Source organism: Lepidochelys olivacea (assembly GCF_965140295.1).
Source record: "Lepidochelys olivacea isolate rLepOli2 genome assembly, chromosome: 17".
NCBI lineage: Eukaryota > Metazoa > Chordata > Testudines > Cheloniidae > Lepidochelys > Lepidochelys olivacea.
Genome location: NC_140427.1, coordinates 21,915,825 through 21,940,434, shown reverse-complemented (window position 1 = coordinate 21,940,434; position 24,610 = coordinate 21,915,825). Strand labels below are relative to the sequence as shown.

General features: G+C 49.2%; 1 protein-coding gene across 2 annotated transcripts in view; it reads right to left on the bottom strand.

Annotated features, from left to right (window-relative positions):
• The window catches only part of HIP1 (huntingtin interacting protein 1), a 171,748-nt gene extending 150,902 nt beyond the window's left edge, over positions 1–20,846 (bottom strand). For both annotated transcript variants that reach the window (XM_084650866.1, XM_084650868.1), the window contains exon 1: positions 20,681–20,846. In XM_084650866.1, the coding sequence (XP_084506992.1) occupies positions 20,681–20,806 (126 nt within the window). In that variant the 5' untranslated portion in view covers positions 20,807–20,846. The remainder of the gene's footprint in view (positions 1–20,680) is intronic.
• Positions 20,847–24,610: the final 3,764 nt, after the last annotated feature.

Below are 24,610 nucleotides of genomic sequence, written 5' to 3'. Positions count from 1 at the left end.
CAAGACATATTCGGGATTCTCTAGCAGCAAACACAGACGCTGCACACTCTTGTGAATCTACAGGTTCAGCAAACACAGACTCGCCTCCCTTTGCAGTCCATGAAGAACTGCATTAGGGCACCTCCCGACACCGCCCCCTCAACATTACACATGACATCAGGGGCGACATCCCTATCCCTACCACTCCACCCCGGTAGACACTGAGGACAACCACATCTTCACATACAGCAACCATGACACTCACAGGTCAGTGTATGTGCAGATAAAATGGAAATGAATCATAGAATAGAATATCAGGGTTGACCTCAGGAGATCATCTAGTCCAACCCCCTGCTCAAAGCATGTTCCTTCCCCTTGTTAACTTCTGTTCCATTAATTTATTAATTTTATGTATTTGCTTTTAAGTTGCACAGACTTTTCTTTGCATTGATTTTATAACTCAAAATTCTATTCTTTGGAAAACAATCCATTGTTAGTAGTTCCCAACATACGCTGCAGAGCGCCTAGCAGTACTGAAAACACCCACTTAGTTGGGTCACACTGTGCAATAACAACTCATAAGGATCAGTGACAAACACAGTGTAATCATCACAAATGTACAACAAGCACCACAAAATTAATAGGTTCTTTGTTAGTGTTATATTCATAGATGTACAGCAAGCACCACACAATTCTTAACAGGCCCCAAAACAGCAGGGTCAGGTAGAGCACAGTACACCATGACACATTACTCACTGAAAGAGCACTTTAACAAAGCCTCCCTAAGCTGTATAGATCCATGTTGAGCTTTTCTAATAGCAATTGTGTCTAGCTCTTCAAACTCAGTAGACAGACACTCCACCTCTGCCCTCCACCCTGGCAGAAATGTCCCCCCCTTTGCTTCACAGATATTATACAGGACACAGCAAGCAGCTATAACCACTAGGATGTTTTTGCACTGAGAGCCAATCTTGTGAGTAAACAACGCCAGCGTACCATCAATCTACTGAAAGCACATTCAACTGTCATTCTACACTTGCTAAGCTGGTAGTTGAATCATTTCTTGGTGTCAGGGTGGCTGGTGTACAAGAGAGCAAGGGGCAGGATGCGTCCCGGAGGATCACAATTGGCATTTCAACACTGCCAATGGCAATCTACCAGCAGAGAAAGAAAGTCCCTGCTTATAGCTTTCTATGCAGTCCTGTGTTCTTGAAGATGCGAGCATCATGCACCTTTCCCTGACCAGCCCACACCGATGTTGGTGAAGTGTCCCCAATGGCCCACTAATGCTTGCATAACCATAGAAGAGTTACTCTTTCTGTTGATGTACTCTATGACAGGGAGGACTGGTGCCAAAACAGGGATATGTATACCATTGACTGCACCACTGGAGTACGTGAATCCCACTTCAGCAAATCCATCAACGAAGGCCTGCACATTGCCGAGAGTCCCAGTGATGCACAGCAGGAGACAACTAATGGCCCTGCACACCTGGATGACAACAGCCCTTCAAAATGATTTCCCAATGACCAGAAGCAATCCAACATTGCAAGTTTGCCACTGGCTTCTCCACTGTCACTGCAGCTCTCATTCTGACATCCCAGTGTTGGAAGGATGGAGTGAAATGAGCACACAGTTCCAGGAACATGGTCTCGGACATCTGAAAGTTCTGCAGCCTGCGTTACGATGAAATCCCACCAGTCGGTGCTTGTTTCTTGGGCCCAAAAGCAGCATTCCACCATTTGCAGCTGCTCCATGAATGCCAACAACCTGCAATGGAGTCTCGCTATGTCCCAGAGCAATCTGTTCTCCCAAAAATTGCCACTTTCCCTGTTGACTCGGTTCTTCTTGCAGCTCTGCAAACACCAGAGGATGGTGGGTCCTGTGCTTGCAACACTCATGACAATAGCACAGAGCTGTGCAGGTTCCATGCTTCAGTCAGAGAGGGAGAACAGCACCAAATCCCATGCAGTTTGTGGGATTTTTATAAAAGGCAAAAAATTATGGGATATAGACACTGTCATAAACATAAAGGGAAGGGTAACCACCTTTCTGCACACAGTGTTATAAAATCCCTCCTGGCCAGAGGCAACATCCTGTTACCTGTAAAGGGTTAAGAAGCTCAGCTAACCTGGCCGGCACCTGACCCAAAGGACAAATAAGGGAACAAGATACTTTCAAATCTTGGAGTGGGGGGAGGCTTTTGTTGTGCTTTCTGTTTACATGGTGGTTCTCTCTTGGGACTGAGAGAGGCCAGACAGAAATCCATCTTCTCCAACCCATCCTAATCCAAATGTCCAATATTGCAACCAGTATAGGTAAGCCAGGCAAGGCGGATTAGTTTATCTTTTGTTTTATGTGAATTTTCCCTGTGTTAAGAGAGAGGTTTATTCCTGTTTTCTGTAACTTTAAGGTTCTCTCCAGAGGGGGATCCTCTGTGTTTAGAATCTGAATACCCCGTAAAGTATTTTCCATCCTGATTTTAACCTCTCTTTTTTTTTTAATAAAATCCTTCTTTTAAGAACCTGACTGATTTTTCCATTGTTCCAAGATCCAAGGGTTTGGGTCTTTGATGATTTTGTAACAAATTGGTTAGGATATTATTCTCAAGCCTCCCCAGGAAAGAGGCTGTGTAGATCTTGCGGGGATATTTTGGGGAAAGACATCTCCAAGTGGTCTCTTTCCCTGTTCTTTGTTTAAAATGCTTGGTGGTGGCAGCATACTGTTCAAGGACAAGGCAAAGTTTGTACCTTGGGGAGGTTTTTAACCTAAGCTGGTAAGAATAAGCTTAGGGGGTCTTTCATGCGGGTCCCCACATCTGTACCCTAGAGTTCAGAGTGGGGAAGGAACCCTGACAGACACTGTTCCCTCTAAGATGTGCGCGTGTGCTCATGCACACAGATCCTAAACCCCACGCACACGGCAAAACACCACGTGCACAAAATTTGCACAGAAGAAATTTTTTGTGCACACGGCCTGTCAAAAATTAGAGGGAACATTGGATATAGATGACATTATGGAAAGGAGATAGCTGCATGCTGGGAAGTTGAGCCCTTGCTCATAGTCACCCTGCGTGACTCATTTCTGCAGTACCACGCAGTGGCAGGCTGCCCACTGGGATACCTACCCATACTGCACCGCACCGTGCAATGACACAAGCACTCCTAGTGAGCACGCCTGTTGCTGATACAAGGAGCCAAACGCTATATAGGCAGTCCTCGGACTTACAACACAATTGGTTCCTGAAAATTGCATCGTAACTCGTAACAGCAATCCATTCCATTGCGGGATGGAGCACCATAAAGTCAAAACCAGTTGTCGTAAGTCGAATCAGAGTGTCAATTGAGAAACGTCATAAGTGCCATTCATTGTAAGTCGAACATCGTAAAGTCAAGGGCTCCTTGCACTAACTGTGGCAGCTTTATGCCAATATAACTTGCGTCAGGAAAAGTTTGTAGACACAGTCTTAGATACCTACCATGGTGATGAGTCAGTATAAACTCCTAGATTAGAATCTAGTCCAGAAGGGACTGGACCAGCAGGAGATGCTTGAAGCCAGGACTGAGTTACACTGGCAGAACTGCATAAGATAAATTTGCATAAAACCTACACTGTATTGTGTTTGGCTTTAACCAGTGCTCAATGACAAATAAACCAGGTTTTTCAGCGAAGGTCATGTCTACACTAACGAGCTTACAACAGCACGGCTGTACCCATGCAACTGCACCACTGTACGATTATTCATGTAGCTGCTCTATGTCAGAGGGAGAGAGCTCTCCCGTCGACATAATAAAACCACCTCTACGAACGGCAGCAGCTGTCTCAACAGGAGATCTCCTGCCATCATAGCACTGTCCACACAAATGCTTCTGACAGTATAACTTATGTCACTCAGGGGGGTGTTTTATTCACACTGCCGAGCAACATCAGTTATACTGACAGAAGTAGTAGTGTAGACATGGTCTAAGACTGTAACAAAACTTTCAAGAGACTGACAATTTGTTGGGGTCAATAGCCTGGCTGTTGGTGGATTCTCTGTAACTTGAAGTCTAAATCAAGGTTTGAGGACTTCAGAAACTCAGCCAGAGTTGTTGGGCCTACTATAGGAATGGGTGGATGAGGTTCTGTGGCCTGTAATGTGCAGGAGGTCAGACTACATGATCATGATAGTCCCTTCTGGCCTTAAAGTCTATGAAAGATAGAACAGCAGCTTTAACTTGTGCCTTCTTCTTGTCTTTATCTTTGAAACATTTAAAGTCAGATATTTACAAATGCAAGAAAAAAAATCTAATCTAAACACATTGTTCCTTACATCAATTTACACCCTTAAGGCATGTTTAAAAAAAAAAAAAAAGGATTATAAAGGAAACGAATACTACCGACATTACAGCTCCCTGAGCAGTGCTGCTCTGGTTACAGTGCTCGACAGCACCCTCACTCCCTCCACTGCACCCACTGGGCTTATCCTGCCGGGCCACTGAATAATGGCTAACCTGGTGCCTGCCCTCTATTAGTGTTTTTACTTGTCTGGGTAACGTGCAAGGAAACCCATGATTACACACTAGGAACTCCCTCTCAGACACACAAAGGGACTCACAGCTACAGGAACTGGAAACACAATACCCTTCTGCGACGACATTTCATCTCACTAGAACTGTTGGTCCCAATACCCGAGGGGCCCACACTGTCTTCCCAAGAGTTCCAAATACAGTGATAGGTCCAACCTCTGCACTTGGAAACTTAGAGTAACCAGTGCAAATATGTAACTTAACACTTAGCAGAACAACCCCTGGAAGTTTCAACCCACACGAGAGGAGGCTGAAATCTGAAACGGTTCCAAGGGTCAAACAATGCGACTTAATAGAACCAACCTAGACCACCTAGGGTAGGGTCACCTGCTCTGGCAAGGAGCAGCAATGAGTGGCTCCAGCAGGAGCCTGGTTCAACTCTCACAGAGGAGTGTTGACATGGAACCCTGGATTAGGGCAAAGAGATCCCAGAGGACATACATACACTCAGAAAGGAGTATATACAAATATCAGATTCCCTTAATTTGGAAGGGACCTTTATAGAGTACGTTACCTAGATATCCCCCAGGATGGGATTGGTTCATTCTTACAAAGCCAACCCTCATAGAGGGGGGTGCATTTTCCACCCTCAATCTCTCCAGTGATGGTGTCTCCAGAGCCTCTTCAGAAACTTGTTCCATTCCCTGAACTGTTTAGAGTTAAACATTTTCTCAGTATTCAACCTAAGTTTTCCCCCCTGCAGTTTAAGCCCATTAGCTCCAGTTCTGTCCTAGCAGACTAATAAGAACTAATCCCTGTCCCCTTTCTATATTGCAGAGAGACCTCCGTCATCTCCTCCAGCCTGCAGTCCCCTTCCCTTGCCCTTTCCTCGCGTCTTCTTTCACAAACATTTTATTGCTCTCCTCTGAACTTTTGCATCTGAAGAAGTATTTTTTTTTTACTCACAAAAGCTTATGCCCAAATAAATCTGTTAGTCTTTTAAGGTGCCACCGGACTCCTCGTTGTTTTTGTGGATACAGACTAACACGGCTACCCCTTGGATTCTGAGCTTTTGCCACTTTGTTTATGTCTTTTTAAAAAGAATGTGGGGCCCAAAACCACACTTGGGCTCCAAGTGAAGCCTAGCCAGGACTGAGCAGAGCAGTTGTCTAGTTTGCTCTGTCTGTGATATGCCTGTCAATACCACACAGCCATAGGGCATTTGCTGGTTTTGTGGCGACATTCACTAGAACACCCATATCCTCCCCTCTGTGATCCTGCTATCAAGTATTTTGATACTCTCCTCCAGCATATTTGTGAGTCCTCCTTGTTTTGCATTATTTGTGAATCTGATTGGTGTATTCTTAATTCTATCCTCAAGTACCGAAAATATCTAGTACTGCATACACCTTCAGGGACTCCACCAATCACTGAACCATTCATTACTCCTTGTTGGACTTCCCAGACAGGTATGTATCCATGCTGTAACAGTTTCATCCAATTCCCATTCCTTTGATTACCTGTGTCCCCTGGAACTGCCCAGAGACTATCTGAAAAGTCAAAGGTTAAGGACTAAATGTCCCAAATGTGTTTGCTTTAGCTATCGCTGTTAAAGTACCTCACAGCATATTTTGCAGTGTCTTTTCAACCATCTGCATTGGAGAGAACAAACAGATGGCCGTTTCCAGTTCCACAACAGTCAAAATAAGCTACCTGAATTCTAGCAGACTCTCCTTCACTGAAGGTTTGTTTTTATCTGACATTGTTCTTGCTCTGGCTCCAATGAGATGCTAAAATGCTCAGATCAGCAGGCAACTTAGCTGTGGGGCACAATCTCATTCCTGCATGAGTCCAGGTGTGGTGGGGGAAGGGACACTCCATAGGCAGATACAATTAACAGCAGTCACGCAGAGGAAGAGCAAAGCTTGTGACAAGCATCGTTAATACAGGTTGATCAGGAAAGAAGGGAAACTGTTTATTTCCTATATAAAAACTACCTGTAGTTCCCTCTCATCCTGGGCTCCCAGTGACCAGGCACATCACATCCTTTGTGGCTGATGCACTCACTAGAATCAATGTGTATCTTTTAAAAAAAAGAAAAGGAGTACTTGTGGCACCTTAGAGACTAACCAATTTATTTGAGCATAAGCTTTCGTGAGCTACAGCTCACTTCATCGGATGCACTGAAACCTGTGTATCTTTTAACTCTCTCCTCCTTTTACTACTGAATATTGCTTTTCATTCTGTGCCTGGCAATAAATCCCTGCAGCCTTGGCAAACCCAGCTGAAATACTGAAGAGCAAAAGGCATCTTCTGCTTCTGAGAGACCTTGAGAAGAATAATTTAGTCTAGTTTGCAAGGCTGAACTATCACTAAAAATGGACAACAAGCAGGTTGAGGATTATAAATGGTCTTTATTGCTACCAAGATTGAGAAGAAATAGAAGCAATTCCTATTTTCAATAAACCTGTGAAATCCTCACTGGAAAATCCTTTACTTGAATACAGAATCCATCCAATATAAACCGGTCACTATTAGAATGTTTTATATTGATCCCTACTTTATCAGAACCTCGGGCTCATTTAAAACATGCACTTGCTGAACTCTATGACAAAGCTTTTTCACAACAACTGCAGATTTCCCTTGGCCTCAGGTGGTCACTGTGATTTTGCAGACCCCTGTATTCACTGTGAGAGGACCTCCGCCTGTTACCAGATAGCTTGAAATTCACTCAAATACAGACACATCACATGCCCTACTATAGCAGCACTAATCAAACAAACAACAGCCTGAAATTCAGGTCAATGGCAAAATTCCCTTGACTTCAGGGGGAGCAGGATCAGACTCATGTTTTTCACAGCATGTGTTAGTTTCCAGAGTGCATCATTATGTAAAAAATTCATTGCGATATCTGCATATATATATATAACCGTGGCCACCACCCAAAAGCACAGGAAAAGGGGAAGGAGCTACATGTTACAGTAAATTGTTAAGAATTAAAATATTTTCATTCACGTTAGTGAAACCATTGGGATATAAATAAACCTCGAACAGGGACTCAAAACAGACCAGATGACTCATGTTCATTAGTTATCAACTATAATTCCAATCCTGTTAGGTGCTAAGCACCCTCAATTCCTATTTAAGTCACTGGAAATTGAGGGCATTCAGCCTCCAGATCCTAAGAGCTCATTTTTCCAAAGATGAAAAGCGAGTTCCAAAGTGAACTCATCCACTGTATCACCTACTCCCTTAGGATGGGTTCATCTGGCTTAATCTGTCACTTTCCACAGACAAGAGCTATTTTTTCCCGTTCTCTGCAAGTGACAACATGATTCTTTAAATATCTGCTCGCAAAGGTTATATATAGTAACACTCTGGCACTTTAAAAGGAGCCTCATGTGCTGGGTAAGAGTTTATGTTCTTAGCCAAACTGACGGGTGGCTACAGCATCTGAACCACTGAAAAAAGAACAGGGTTTAAAATGTTCTGCCAGCAGAAAACCAGTATTTCCCATCATGCCTGTGACTGGGCACATTTTGTGCCAATTTACCTTTTCCACGCAAGTCCATTCCAATTAACAAGGCCTCTCAGGGGCCAAGTGGGAAGACAACTAGGCCCATTATGCAGATGAGACAAGAAAGAAGAGGGGCAGGGGAAACAGTAATCTCCCCCGTACAGTATTTTATTAAATATTATTGTTTTGGGCTGCAAAGGCAACCAGGGATAGCACTCTCCAGCTATTGTGCTTTGCAGTGAGCTGCTTTCAAGTTGTTTTTTACTGAAGAAATTAAAGTCACACCACCAAGTTAGAAATCACACTTCATAAGATTTTCTTCTGTGATTATAAGTAACACCTTCGATTATTAATACTTATTAATCACAAATATTCTCTTTTTATTCAGTTTATGTAGTGCATTTGATATCACTTTGTATCTAGTCAGTTTCCCACTTTCTCCAGTGTAGTCAGTCTGTTTATGCTGTTTGTGAGGGTCTTTTGCACAGCACTAGAGGAGAGAAAAACGTTTTTAAAATATAGGGAAATTTTACTGAAAAACTGGAGATGCTGGTAGAAGGACTCAGGGGTAGGCATGGTACCTGAATCCACTTGCAAATCTTTTTGCCTGGATAGTTTTCAAGTTCACATGTACCTTGAAATAGGGAGATTCCAAATCAGATTTTTGAGTGCAAGTTTTCTCTTAATGTAGCCCATTAACTGCATGGTGCGAAAGCTGGACTGGGAGGACACATCAGTGAGATGCACACATATACACATATTAATGGTTATGGGGTACATTCTCCCCCCTCACCTCCATTTACTACTCACTAGTTCCACTGAAATCCATGGGCAAACATGTACTAGTCAGCGTGAGTAAGGATGGCATAATGTGGCCTTTCGGAATGAAGACAGTATTTCCATTTGAGTTTTGTACACTGTGCCAACCCCACTACACTATAGAGAAATTTCCGCCTTTCTCCCCTAGCTCAGTCAGCAGGCAGTGGAGGAAGATGGATCTTTGAAATTGGACATTCACTAGAAAAGGGGAACATTCAGGAGTGGGTTTACCTATCAGTGAAATGGAAACTTCAGAGGCCTCACTGCATTGAAAGCTTGGCAGCCAGGCTGGGGAGCAAGAGGCACTGACTTAAAATTAAACTGCCCCAAATGTGCTCAATGCCCTTTCAGCAGAGAGCCGTGACCCGCCTGCTACCATCAGTTCTTACATTCTATTACCGGGGTGGGCAAACTTTTTGGCCTGAGGGCCACATTGGGGAATAGAAATTGTATGGCGGACCATGAATGCTCACAAAATTGGGGTTGGGGTGTGGGAGGGGATGAAGAGTTTGGGGTGTAGGAGGGTTCTCTGGGCTGGGACTGAGGGGTTCAGAGGGCAGGAGAGAGATCAGGGCTGGGGTGCAGGAAGGGGTGCAGGCTCTGGGGTGGGGCTGGAGATGAGAGGTTTGGGGTTCAAGAGGGTGCTCTGGGCTGGTATCAACAGGGTTTGGAGAGTGGGAAGGGGATCAGGGCTGGGGCAGGGGTGTGGGGAGAGGCTCAAGGGTGCAGGCTCCGAGCAGCTCCCAGAAGCAGTGGCATGTCCCTTCTCCAGCTCCTATGTGGAGGCGTGGCCAGGCAGCTCTGCATGCTGCCCCATCTGCAGGCACCACCCCTGCAGCTCCCATTGGAGAGCTGGAGGGGGCCATTGGAGTGCACAGGAGTGGGAGCGGGGCCATGCCTCGGCTTCCAGGAGCCGACCCAGCACCTAAGCTGGAACGGGGCCGAGCCATGTGATCTGGACCTCCCGAGCCACTGCCCCGGCTGGAGCGCTGAAGTGGGACCAAGCTGCGTGGTGCAGCCCGCAACCCAGCGCCCTGGCTAGAGTGTTGGAGTGGGACCAAGCTGTGCGGTGCGGCCCCTGACCCAGTGCCCTCGCTGGAGTGTCGGAGTGGGGCCAAGGGACGTGGTGCAGCACCCCCAGCCCAGCACCCCAGCTGGAGCACCAGAGCAGAGGCAAGCTCCAGACCCTGCTCCCCAGTGGGAGCTTGCAGCCCAGCTTAAAATGGTCTGTGGGCCATAGTTTGCCCACCCCCATTCTATTAGCAAAGTGGTTTAACATTCAATGTTGTTTTTTGCAACAGAACCCTGACAGTGGCTATCCAGCTATAATGTGCTTGAAATATATGAAGGCAGCCTGAATGAAGGCAGAGATATGGGAGTGCCTGAAAGTGACAAAGAGAGTTGCTGGGAGAGAACCTTGGTCTGACCAAAGGGAGTGCTGTGGGTGTGTAGCAGGAGAGGACAGCAGTCAGGGAGGGAGCAAGGAAATGTACCAACTTCATGTGAAAGAAGAGCAAAAGCCAGTGCAGAGATTTAAGAAGAGGGATGGAGAGAGCTGGTAAGAGAAATGGGAAGGCAGGGGGGACCCAGAGAGAGGGAGGAGGCGGCACAGCCACATCCTGGACGAGTGTCCTAGCTGTACAGAGAGTTAATGATTGTAGAGAGAGAAGCATTGGAAGGGGCCCGGATACGAGGTTAGGAGGCGACCATTTTTAAGGATTCCTATTTTCTACCAAGAGTTTCAGCCAAATGGATTATCTCCCCAAAGAGCCTAATCCACACCACATCCCTCTCTGGGACTCCAAAGGCCCACATCCTCTGAACTGTAGAACAGGAAGAGGTTTCTCTGCTGCAGGCTCTGAAACAGAGTTGCTCCTGGTAGAGGAATAATTCTGGGTCTCTAAAGGAGAATTCATAGCTTAGACCAGGTGAAGCTCTCCAGATACCTGAGCTAGCCAATCAGCAATGATGCTACTTCTATGCATTGCAGTTGTGTCAGTGTGTGTTTAAAGCGATCCATAGACTTAAAACAAAAAACAAAGCACTTACACTTTCTAGTCCTTCAGTCTATGCTGTTTTCACTTAAAAAGAATCAGCAAGGACTGGATGGTTCAGGAGACAGGAAAGGGGATACTTGGCTTCCACCTCTCCATCACCAACATGAACCATGTGCACATCAGTAGCACCAAATGCTACCACCATCCAATGACTGTTGAGTGACAATGTTGAAGCAAGCTACTGATCTCAGTCCATTGACTAACAAAGGTACCAGCCCTCCTTCCCTCCACAAAGACAAAAAAACATGGGCTGTTGGCACTCTGAGAAGATATCCCCAAACCAAAATGGACACAGATACTGAACACCCCTTCTTGGCCTTAACCAAGCACTGGCAATGGCCCACTTTCACAAACACTCAGCAAAAGAATAAACCACATAGGACGGATATTAGTCATGCACGACTAGAAGGTGCTCAAACACTATGCTGAGAAGAGTGGTATGAGAACCTATATAGAACAGAATATAGAGCAAAAAGAAAAGACATAAAAAGCAAATCCATAGTATAATCTCCTGTTCATCTAAGAGCATCTCAAGGATACAGCCCTCTGTCTCCAAGTTTCCCTATCCAGTGCAACTTACATTCACCTTCAGAGCACATAAGCTCTTACAGTGACAAAGCAGGCTCCCTCTACAGGAACAACAGTTCTTCATCCTCACTCCAGTTCCAGCCAACAATGTTCTTACTCTGTGTTCTCCAAGGATCACACCATAAGACATCTTCTCTCTTACATTCCTTGTAAAATGAATTATGTTGCAAGATGGGCATATTAAACTCCTGTCCCAGCAGTTAATGTTGTATGCATGTCCGCTCCCTCTTTCATAAACCAGATGCCAGATTGACATTTGATGCAATATATCATTATTTATGTATTGTCATAAGTGCACAAAGTGATGTACAACATGTGAACTGAGCCAACCAATAAGTCCTCGTCACAAAGACCTTACAGTCTAAGGGCCATAAACATTTGTTTACATGATTCTGCTCAGTGAGGGATAGCCTTATGAGAGGCACATCTTGTCTTCTCAAGGATCCCAGGGGGACAGCAGTCAAACAATACACTGTAAAGAGAGAAACAGGACAGGGACAGAGAAAATGCACTTCAGTATGTCTTCTAAATGGAAATTAAAACTTTAAGGTTGTGTCTACACTGCAATCAGGTGGTGCGATTGCTGCACCTGTAGACATACCTGAGCTAGCTTTGGTCTACCAAAGTACAATAGTACCCCAGAACATACTGCAGCAGCTAGGCTGTACCACCACACAAGCTGTTGTGGCTACCCGGTTATTGTTACTCAAGCTATCTTTGATCTAGCGGAAGCTACAGTCACACCTCCTGCCTGCAGTGCAGACAAAGGGCACGTCGACACTATGGGGGCTCCAGCTGCGCAGCTATGGTACTGCTGTTGTGCCGAAGTAGAGCCATAGTGTAGATGCTTTCTACAGAGCTGGAGCGGGGTTTTCTGTTGCTGTTGATAATCCATCTCTCCAAGCGGTGGTATCTAGGTCAACACAGCACATCGACAGTGGGGTTAGGCTGGCTTAACTACGGTGCCCTGAGGTGTGAATTTTTCACACCCCCGACCATTGTAGCTATGTCAAACTAACGTTTACGTAAAAAGAAAAGGAGTACTTGTCGCACCTTAGAGACTAACAATTTATTTAAGCATAAGCGTTCATGAGCTTTAAGTGTGGATCAGGCCATATCCAGGGATTCAACTGTACTTCTAGCCTGGAGATGCATTACTGATGGCTGACTGGACTCCTGAAATTCATGTAGGGTCAGATGTAATTTGCTAGCCAATTTTCTCTTAAAGTAAACAGACTCTAGTGATTACATATGCAACAGTAGCTGCTTTACAACCCAGAAAAACTCCTCACTTCTCAGCAGAGCTTTCGGTCTGCGGGCCCAGTTCACCATTGTCCTGTGTCTTGTGCACTGATTTGCACCAATGCAGTGAGTGCACGGGGGGAGTAAAACTCTACTGTCCGATTTGGCAGCATTTTACAACCACAGCGCACCAGCATAAACATGGTCCAGGGCAACAGTGAATCAAGCCCAATGGTGGTCCACAAGCTAAGTGAAGGTCTTCTAGATTTGTGTCTCATCCAAAATTGTCAACAGCCATTAGTGCTGATTATTGTTGTTTGTACTGCGGTAGAGCCTAGGAGCTCTAGTTACGGATGAGGACCCCGCCATGCTGGGCACTGCATTGCACATCCACAGAACAAAAAGAGGTCCCTGTCCCAAACAGCTTACAATCCACTCTGTCTCTCCCTCTACTATTCAGTGCCTTTCCTATATATTCTGACGGAAGACCTGAAATCCCACTTTCCAGATTTCTGGAGGAAGGCTTGTCTTGGGGAAGTAGTATCTTTCCCCACTGCTTCCCTCCCTACTTGAATAAACCACCCTGGTATTAAGGCTAGACAGAAAGAAGAACTGGGAGTGGGTGTCTGCCCTTATTTCACCAGGGGCTTGTAGCATGCTTGTGTTTAAAGGGCCAACCTGAATTATGTGAGTAAGGCTCTGCCTACATTAGCTGTATTTTCCTAAAGTTTCCCATGGTTGTGATACAGAGAAGGAAATCTTAAGAATGTGAGTGTAGTGTGAACAAAGCCTAGGAGCCTGCTTCTCCTCAGCAGGCTTGTCTACACTAGACAGCTGCGCTACTGGAACGTTCATTGGTGTGTCTGAACTGGTGCAAGTGACAAAAGTGCAATGTATCCATATCATGCATTGGGTGGGTATGGGACACCATGTCCATACACAATACTCGCAGCAAGTATTGCAGGGATTGTTACCCTACAATGCCCTGCACAGCTCCCAGGGGCAAATACATTGTGTCTTTGATACATAGAATATCTTTCCAACTGTAAGTGCCTCAATGCTCCCATGTAGACAAAAGAGACAAGGTGGGTGAGATAATAGCTTTTCCTGTGTCTCTCATATCCTGGGACTAACACAGCTGAAGAACACTGCAAACACCAGTGTAGATAAGGCTTTTGTGATTAGAGTGGTGTGCTGAGGTTTAAACAGTCTGTGTAGAAATGCAGTGCTCCTGTAACAGAAAACAAATCCTTCAGGAAACCACTGCTTTACAGGACAGATCATTTAAATGTAGGAAAAAAGCAGACCATGTTTTGAAGCTGCTCTGTCAAGTGAAGTTGCTATTCTGAGTGCACATTTCCCCCTCCTCACTTACATTATCTCCTTGTATCCATTTTCCTTTGAGAGTAATTGGTACTATCCTGAGAGAAGCACCTGGAGTTTTCCGTGATCCTTTATTGCTCTGTGGTATATCTCAGAATGTAACACCATCTGCATGCATCTTACTCACCACACATGCATCCTTCTTTCAGTCTCACTCTCTCTTTTTTTGTTAAATATTTGGCTTATCCAAGAGCTGAACATCTTGTCTCTGCTAGTTTGTTAGGCAAAAATTCAGTTAGTACAGAGCATGAATCACTTCTCTGTCCCCAGCATCACAACTGCATCCCCTGCAATGGAATCCCACAATGGAAGGGAGATGGGAAATCAAAGTGGATTAGATTGCAGTGCTATGCCTAACCTAACCAAGTAGATTCCAGACCTTCAGCTTCAAACCTTGCCTCTAGAGCTTTAACCCTGACAAGCATTTTAAAGGTTCGTCCAGAATAGTTACTACTGTAGCAGACTCCTTGACAGCGAAAGAATCATTTCCAAAGGATACAGATGTCAGACTGAATTAAATGCTATAGGAAACACAAGTAACAACATATGTCATGATTCATTATTTTTTTTGTTGGTTCCATCCCCTCAGCCAGTGTTGTTGCTCAGCTCTTAAGATTCGTTCCATTTCAGCTTCTGCAACAAGCACTAACAGATCCAAATAAGTGAAATACAGACGTTAACCTAGGCAGTCATTTTAAAAGCCCTCACATCCACATGCAATTATAAACTTCTATCTGGTTTTGTATCTGTAAAACAGCAGGATCTACAGGATCTCGATGTCTCTACTGCTCAGCTTTTCCGTTAAAAACCATCTGTGTTGATGGCTGAAGAAAAGCAGAGCCATTATGGGTATGTAAAAAGCAACAGCAGGCAGTCTAATCTCAGCTGTGCTAGTAGAGGTTCTTTCATCCAGCAGGAAGTCCATCAAGAGTTGGCATACACACACTGAAACAGTATAAAAATAAAGTTATTTGGATCTATCTTTATGTTTGTGCCACAAAGCGACCTGAGGAACTCACCTACCCAGGCCAGGGAAACGGAGACAGCGCTTCTGCAAGGTTCATTGACATCTGGCCCAAAAGCAACAAATTAGCTTTGTCAGAGGAAAAACTATTAAATTCAGGATCCTTGTGTAGCATCTAATGAAACATTCTCATAATATTCGATCTCACACCACATAGGATGGGTCATGACAAGAAACAGATGTCAGTCATCCAACAGGACAGAATAACCATTTTGACATGCTTTTTCCACTTGGGATACTCCTCTGGTATGGGACATTCCTCTTCATGAATGTTCTGCTGCCAGAAGACCAGGCAGATACTGAGGTACACTGGGAGTGGGCTGAGGATACAGAAATACAGGTAAACCCTGATTTTATAAAGGTCTTGGGAATCAGATGAAACCTTTGTATTAAAAAAATAATCACTATTTCAAATAAATGCATACCAGGTTCTATGCAAAATTTGGAAGCACAGATCAGAAAAGTGTTGAATAACCAGTGTTTGGAAAAATCATAGTTAACCTCTAGTCGCCTTGGCATATTTCAGAGACTTCACCATGAACTGGAATGGGATCATGTATCCTGTGATGGAGTTAAAGAGTCTTCAACACAGTACCCTGAGGTTTCCAGCTACCAAAAGATTTGGAAAGATCAACTAAGAACAGGAAAAGAGACAGCATCTTGCTGGGTGCTGATACCTACTTGCTTAGAAACAAATGTTGAATAATTTGGTCCTATAACCAGCTTTCTGGACCTTGCTAGCTTGTGCTAGAGACCATGATGTTCACATATTGTGTCCTTCCATTAGAACTTATAATATCCTCAAGAAAATGGAACTCAGGTTATACAGATGTTCCAAGTTTTGCACAGACTTTTGTTGTTGATGGCACAAATTACCATCTTCTGACGCTTTGCTATCTGCACTAACATATAAGTATTAGCACCACTACCCATCTGGTAATGTTCACTTTCTGTGGGGAAGAAGGGGCTCTCAAGGGAATACTTGTAGTACATATTTGCTGAAAGGATCTCATTAGCCTGGGCAGAGTGGGGCCATTTAGTGAAACACAGAATTTGCTGCTCTTTATTAGTTGGAATAAAGGCCTCCAAATCTGAAATAAATAGGCTTCACTGTTTTCTGCAGGCTCTGGATCACACTGGAGACACCGTCTCGAGTGATGATTGCACTCAATCCCCTTTAGGACCTGTTAGATTGCAAGGTTAGTCCCGGTTCCAAATTTAGGGCTTTAAGTATTTTTTCTAGGTAGCTTCCAATAGAACAGGAGTCCTTACTCAAAACCTCAAACTCAAAACTAAGCCTTACTCTATGTGTCTATCATCAGGACATTAACCCATACTCTGGTTGTTTCCCACCTCAACCATTATTGCCACTATTGCCTTTTCTGTGGTCTCACCCTCTACCCCATCCTTTCACAGTCAGTTTTTGACCACTGTTAGGCTGCTTGTTCGCTGAAACCACAGCCTACCACACTGATCAATATTGTCCATTGTTTCCTTGCACTCCCCCCCCCGGGTCTGTCTATCCATCTGGTGTCTCATCCTATACTTAAACTGTAAGCTCTCAGGGGTAGAAGCTGTCTTTTTGTTCTGTGTTTGTACAGCATCTAGCACACTGGGGTCCTGGTTCACGACTGGTGCTCCTAGGCACAACAATAACACAAATAATACTGTTGGCCAGATCCCCTCCTCTTCTACTGCTCTGACCAGCGATCCCAATCCCCTGCCTGCACTACCTCCATTCCTTTTTCAAAACTCTCCCTTGGCTTTACCTTATTCCCCACAGATTCTCTGTTGCCCTGCCCTTTGTGCAGTCATTTACACCAGTGAGTGCAAAGTGGGTATAAAATGCTATTAGATCAAAATGGTAGCAGTTTGCACTGGTGCAGATGACTCCACAAAGAGCAGAGCAATACAGAAGCTTCCCCAAAGTTCCTACTTTACATCAGTTGCAGCACTCTGCTCTCCTCTCCTGCTACATACCCCCTTTGGGCTGGCCAAGCATCTCTCCCAACTGATCCCTCCATCACTTTCCGCTGCTTCCGAGTCTGCGCCTTCTTGCAGCCTCCCAATTAGCATCCAGGTCTTCTGCCTCTTCTCTTCCAGAAAACCTTCTGAAAAACCTGCCTGTACCAAGAAGCATTACAGCTACAAAGACCACATGCCACTCTGTGCTGGATATGTGTTGTACTTTCTTGTGACTTTAGGCTGAAGGGCAGGGACATTGTTACTTATGTATATTAACATACATAATTACAGAGCTACATAGATAATAACAATCTGCTAGCATTTTGGCATTGCCTATATGGGGGTACAATGCTATTTAAGCCAACACAAGACCCTCTAGTCTATACAAAACAAAGTGCACACTGCAAAAAAAAAAAAAAAAAAAAAAAGCCCCTACAAGGATAACTAGGGTGGAGTTTTCTTTTAGAATATTAGTGAATTGCACAAATCTAAAGGTATAAGACATTTCAAAGCAACAGGCATATAATAAATCCTACTGCATAGTTTTCAGAATAGCAGCCGTGTTAGTCTGTATTCACAAAAAGAAAAGGAGTACTTGTGGCACCTTAGAAACTAACGAATTTATTTGAGCATAAGCTTTTGTGAACTACAGCATCCGATGAAGTGAGCTGCAGCTCACGAAAGCTTATGCTCAAATAAATTTGTTAGTCTCTAAGGTGCCACAAGTACGCCTTTTCTTACTGCATAGTGGAACAGCTACCGAAATAAGCGCTTCAAAGCAACAGGGAAGGTTCAGAACCAAAAGCATCACTGATTCCATTAAACAGGCCATTAATTGAGAGCTAGGAGCCTTGAAGGCTAAGGGACATCTAAAGCCTATCTGGGATTGCTCTGGAAACCAATGTAATGATACAGGTGAAATGTGAGAGTGTACCTTGGTGTGCATTACCAGTGAGGCATATGCATTTGGAGTTAATTGTAAGATAGGAATCTCTCCTTTTAAAGGACATTACACTCATCTTTACAAGACCTATAGAAACATATTTTCATCCTGGCTGCCACTATTTTACCCACCACTGTAGTGTCCATTCAGCTACAACTTTTGAAACATCTAATTGTAAAGAAAACTCCTGAGAATCTGAAATCTTTTGACCAATAAGATCTGCCTGCACAAGCTAGTCCTATGTAGCATAGACCAAGGGCTAATCTTGGCTTCCTTCACTTACTCCCCTAACTTGAGCAACTTCTCACAATGAAGGGGAAACCAGGGCAAGGAGGCTGCCTTCTGTTTCTCATTGCTCTGACACACTGCAACAACTGTGGACTCTAGTTGCTGTTCTTGTGTCTGTCCGTCAAAAATCATCTCTTCTCCCAAACTTGTGCCTCTCACATCTGAGCTACAGTTTCAGACTTTCAGCTTCTGCCCCATCTCAGTGCATGCTTAAAAATATCAGAAGGTAGATAATTCACTCTCTGCGTGACGGAACAATACTTTTATACATCTGGGCCTCACTGCTTCTTCCCCTACCCCTCCCTTTGCTTCATCTATCTAATTTAGATCAGGCTCTTCCAGGCAAAGGCATGGTGCCCTCTCAGTGCATATGAATAAAAGCAGCTGGTTAGCAGCAGCGACTGCAGGTAGAGAAGGCACCTAGATGGATGGACAGACAGACTGGGAAGGGGACAAGTATTTGGGGCTGGATTCCCAAACTAGTCATGTCTGTGTCTTGGCTTCTCTGCCCTCTGGCATCTCATCCCCCTGGCCCTTGCAGGAACTGGGTATCTTGGTATTGCCCGGGCCAGAGCATCCCTCCCCATGCCCCCACAGCGTCCCCACTCCTCATCCCCCCCAATGTCCCCACTCCTCATCCCGTACTCCTCATCCCCCCCCAATGTCCCCACTCCTCACCCCGCACTCATCCCCCCCATGTCCCCACTCCTCACCCCCCCATGTCCCCACTCCTCACTCCTCATCCCCCCCATGTCCCCACTCCTCATCCCCCCCCATGTCCCCACTCCTCACTCCTCATCCCCCCCATGTCCCCACTCCTCATCCCGCACTCCTCATCCCCCCCATGTCCCTACTCCTCATCCCCCCCAGCCCCCCAATGTCCCCACTCCTCATCCCCCCCATGTCCCCACTCCTCACCCCGCACTCCTCATCCCCCCCCATGTCCCCACTCCTCACCCCTCACTCCTCATCCCCCCCATGTCCCCACTCCTCATCCCCCCATGTCCCCACTCCTCACCCCCCCCATGTCCCCACTCCTCATCCCGCACTCCTCATCCCCCCCATGTCCCTACTCCTCATCCCCCCCAGCCCCCCAATGTCCCCACTCCTCATCCCCCCCATGTCCCCACTCCTCACCCCGCACTCCTCATCCCCCCCATGTCCCCACTCCTCACCCCTCACTCCTCATCCCCCCATGTCCCCACTCCTCACCCCCCCCATGTCCCCACTCCTCACCCCCCCCATGTCCCCACTCCTCATCCCGCACTCCTCATCCCCCCCCCATGTCCCCACTCCTCACCCCCTCCAGCCCCCCAATGTCCCCACTCCTCATCCCCCCCCAATGTCCCCACTCCTCACCCCTCACCCCCCCATGTCCCCACTCCTCATCCCCCCCATGTCCCCACTCCTCATCCCGCACTCCTCATCCCCCCCCATGTCCCCACTCCTCACTCCTCATCCCCCCCATGTCCCCACTCCTCATCCCGCACTCCTCATCCCCCCCATGTCCCTACTCCTCATCCCCCCCAGCCCCCCAATGTCCCCACTCCTCATCCCCCCCCCATGTCCCCACTCCTCACTCCTCATCCCCCCCCATGTCCCCACTCCTCACCCCGCACTCCTCATCCCCCCCATGTCCCCACTCCTCACCCCGCACTCCTCATCCCCCCCATGTCCCCACTCCTCACCCCGCACTCCTCATCCCCCCCCATGTCCCCACTCCTCACCCCGCACTCCTCATCCCCCCCCATGTCCCCACTCCTCACCCCGCACTCCTCATCCCCCCCCATGTCCCCACTCCTCATCCCCCCCATGTCCCCACTCCTCACCCCACACTCCTCATCCCGCACTCCTCATCCCCCCCCATGTCCCCACTCCTCACTCCTCATCCCCCCCATGTCCCCACTCCTCATCCCGCACTCCTCATCCCCCCCAATGTCCCCACTCCTCATCCCCCCCAGCTCCCCAATGTCCCCACTCCTCATCCCCCCCCATGTCCCCACTCCTCACCCCGCACTCCTCATCCCCCCCATGTCCCCACTCCTCACCCCCCCAGCCCCCCAATGTCCCCACTCCTCAACACCACCTCCCCTTGTCCCCACTCCTCACCCCTCACTCCTCATCCCCCCCAGCTCCCCAATGTCCCCACTCCTCATCCCCCCCCATGTCCCCACTCCTCACCCCGCACTCCTCATCCCCCCCCATGTCCCCACTCCTCACCCCCCCCAGCCCCCCAATGTCCCCACTCCTCAACACCACCTCCCCTTGTCCCCCAGCCCTCCAACATCCTCACCCCTCCACCGGCCCCCTCAACGCCCCTCCCCTCAACCAGCCCTTCACCCCCCCGCCCCGCCCCGCCCACGCTACCTGACTGCGCTCGAAGCCCTCGCGCTCCGCCTCCAGGCCGCCGCCGCCCCCGCCGCCCCCGCGGCGGCTCAGCACCTTGGGCAGCGGGTTGGGCACCTGCTTCATGGAGCTGCTCACCCGGTCCATCCCGGCCCGCCCCGGCCCGCCAGCCGCGCGCCCCGCAGCCGCTACCCGCCGCTAGCGGGACCCACTCCCCACGGCATTGGCCCCCGCCCCTGCCGCTCACACGGCAGCCACACCCCCCGCCGGGAGCCGCCTTCCGCCCCCCGGTTCTGCCGCCTCTCATTGGCCAGTGCGAATGCTACTCGAACTGAACTCCCAGTGGGACCCGTCCGGAGCCTCACGGTCCCGCCCCTTACCGAGCCTACTCCGTGCTCACAGGTCTAGGCAGCTGCTACTCCACAGAGAACTGCCCCCCGGAGGACCCGCCCCTTTCTCCCGCCTCCTCCTCGCTCATTGGCCCTTGGCGCCTTCAACCCGCCCCCAGCTTTACAGACCTTCCTCTTATCGCGCCTATTCTTCACTCATTGGTCCCGGCCCGTGCTGCTTACCTCCAGGTCCTGCCCCCTACACCCACCTTCTGCCAATCCACCACTTGGTTTTTTTTTTTGCCTGGGTTACCTAAATCAGGGCCCCTCAGTCAAAGAAGGCCATCTCATTGGCTGCTAGGTGTGTCCACCATGTAGAGCCCGCCTCCTTCTCTACCAATGGGAGTAGAGCACTGTGGGTACCTCAGTCAGGTCGTCATGAGTAGAGCAGAGCGCGGCGGGGGCCGGGCCGGGCCGGAGGGGCAGAGCGCGGCGGGGGCCGGGCCGGGCCGGGCCGGAGGGGCAGAGCGCGGCGGGGGGCCGGGCCGGGCCGGGCCGGAGGGGCAGAGCGCGGCGGGGGCCGGGCCGGGCCGGAGGGGCAGAGCGCGGCGGGGGGCCGGGCCGGGCCGGGCCGGAGGGGCAGAGCGCGGCGGGGGCCGGGCCGGGCCGGAGGGGCAGAGCGCGGCGGGGGGCCGGGCCGGGCCGGCGGGGCAGAGCGCGGCGGGGCAGAGCGCGGCGGGGGCCGGGCCGGGCCGGGCCGGAGGGGCAGAGCGCGGCGGGGGGCCGGGCCGGGGCCGGGCCGGAGGGGCAGAGCGCGGCGGGGGCCGGGGCCGGGCCGGAGGGGCAGAGCGCGGCGGGGGCCGGGCCGGGCCGGAGGGGCAGAGCGCGGCGGGGGGCCGGGCCGGGCCGGCGGGGCAGAGCGCGGCGGGGCAGAGCGCGGCGGGGGCCGGGCCGGGCCGGGCCGGAGGGGCAGAGCGCGGCGGGGGGCCGGGCCGGGGCCGGGCCGGAGGGGCAGAGCGCGGCGGGGGCCGGGGCCGGGCCGGAGGGGCAGAGCGCGGCGGGGGCCGGGCCGGGCCGGGCCGGAGGGGCAGAGCGCGGCGGGGCAGAGCGCGGCGGGGGCCGGGCCGGGCCGGGCCGGGCCGGAGGGGCAGAGCGCGGCGGGGCAGAGCGCGGCGGGGGCCGGGCCGGAGGGGCAGAGCGCGGCGGGGCAGAGCGCGGCGGGGGCCGGGCCGGGCCGTAGGAGTAGAGCATTGTATGTACATTGGCCAGGGCAATAGAGTGGAGCATTGTGGGTACCTCAGCCAGTCCCCAGCATACCCCCTTGCCCTTAGACCCGGAGAGTGATGCTCAGCCTTGTGGGGTGGCTGTACAGATCCTCAGCCATGCCTGCCATTCCCCATGCCCTGCAACAGGGTCCCAGCCACCAGAGGGCATGAGCTGCTCTAGGCCCCTTCTGGGGGCACCAGGGCCGTCCCAGTGCCCTGAGCAGGCAGCAGTGCCCCCCAGTCCCTTGCTCCTACAATCTCAAAGTCTTATTGACTAAGCTGCCCTTTCGTTGGGAGCCACCGCCTTTGCGAAACAGTGGTGCAGACATGCACAGAGGAAACAGGCAAGGACAGGCAGAAAGAGATCAACCAACCACTCATAAATATGATGCCTCTGCCCCCAGGCCTTTGGGCACTTTGACAAGCTAGAAAGGAAACAAAACTGTTTTTAAAATGTATTCTATCCTAGTACAGCCCCAGCGCAGGAACAGAGGGGGGAAACGGTAACAGGTCCCACACCCGGCCCCTGCCCCTGCCCGTGGCTCATAGCAAATCACAAACACATTGAGTGAACTCACAACTCAAATCGGTCCCAGAAGGAGTTAGGTTTCGTCCTGCAGGATGCCAGAGGTGCACATTCATTGGCGGAGAGCCAAGAGGCAGAGAGTTCAATGGGTGAAGACCCCGACTACTTGTATGTTTCCTCCCAGATTACTGAAAACTCTAGACTCTACAGTGATTCGAGCCTTATGAACTTTATCAGTCTTACCTGCCCTGCATGAGTGTTCACACAGCAGTCACTACGCTCCCAGCATGCATTGGACCCTGTGTAAAACCTAGGATCGATTCTCTGTCGACAGCCTCCTTTAGGCCTGTACCAAAGTCCTGGTCGGGAGCATGGAGATGTCCCTGGGCCATTTACACTGCCGTGGCAGGGTTGTACCTCAGCATGGAGAGCAACAGACACTCCTGTAGCATGCTTCTGACATGTCCACTATGCTGGGGCCCAGGGCAGGGCGGGGCTGTGCAACCCCACCCCAGCCAGAGAGCTCCCATTTACAGTGGGTATTCAGGGGCCATTTCTGTCTTCTTTATGTCACCAGAGTGATGTAAAGGGGAGAATTGCCCCACAGCGATCGCCGTGTGCCCATGTGGCTGCAGTGCAGTATGGGGCACAGCTGGCTGAGCAGAGTAGGAGGGATGGGTCACCCCATCTGCTAATCAGTGGTGATTACAAGGGAACAGCGATGACTTCACCAGAGACACACCAGCTAGTCAGAACCCCCAGGATTTGTAAGTGCAAGTCAGATGAGATCAGCAGCTTCTCCCTTATTGTGGGGACAGCCATGTAGTCCAAATCCCCTTACTCTGCTACCCAAAAGCAATGGGGACAACCAAGGGGGTAGAAAGTTCAAGTATGCTTTGTCAGGCATCCAGATTTGAGAGCTAAATTGTCCTGGGCTTTGTTCTAGATGTTTCTCCCCTGCTGGCTGAGTCCCATGGCTAATTTCACAGCCAACATGTGTCCTGAGTCATGCTCTCCCAAACTCCAGCTTGGTGCAGTCTGCAAGGAGATGGTTCACATGATGCCCCTTTTACTTGTCATTGCTTCTTGCCTTGGCTACCAATACCATAGCTGATGGGAAACAGAGGAGGCTGTTCAGAGAGGTCATCTCCTCCCCTTCTGTTTGTCTCAGCTCCCTGTCTGTGCTGTCATCTCTAATGCACTTCTTGGAAACCTGCCTCCTTCTCTGGGGCCAATCCCAGAGGAGGTTTAATGGGCTTAATCCAACAACAGCTGGGGCTGCAAAAAGGATTAATAATTGAGGAGGTGAAGTCATTGCCGAACAGCAATGAGGAGGAGAGATGGAGAAGAGTACCTGACAAAGCAGAGCAAAGACCATTCCACCTGGCTGACTATCACCCTTTTCACACAGTGCACACGTGCAGCCTACTCTGGGCATGGCCTGTAGAGACCACATGTCCCCACATGCAGGCTTGGGAGGGAGGTGTATCTTGATCTCAGGTGCAGGGGAGTGGAGCATGGCATGATGGGATCTGTAGCATCTGTCAGCTGCACCTGTTTATTAAAGAGGAGGCAGGCTACAGCAATCTGGTCCATTTTATACACTTGGGGCTACCTGTGAGTTTCTGGCAAGTTGCTATGCTAACATGGCTCTTAGGGGGGTGAAGTTGGGTGCTGCTTGACTAAACCAAGCCACTGAGTGGCTGAGCTGGACTGTGCCTTCAAGCTGTGGCACCTGGCTGGCTCTGCCGAGCTCAGTGGTTTGAGCATTTGCCTGCTAAACCCAGGGTTGTGAGTTCAATCCTTGAGGGGGCCATTTAGGGATCTGGGG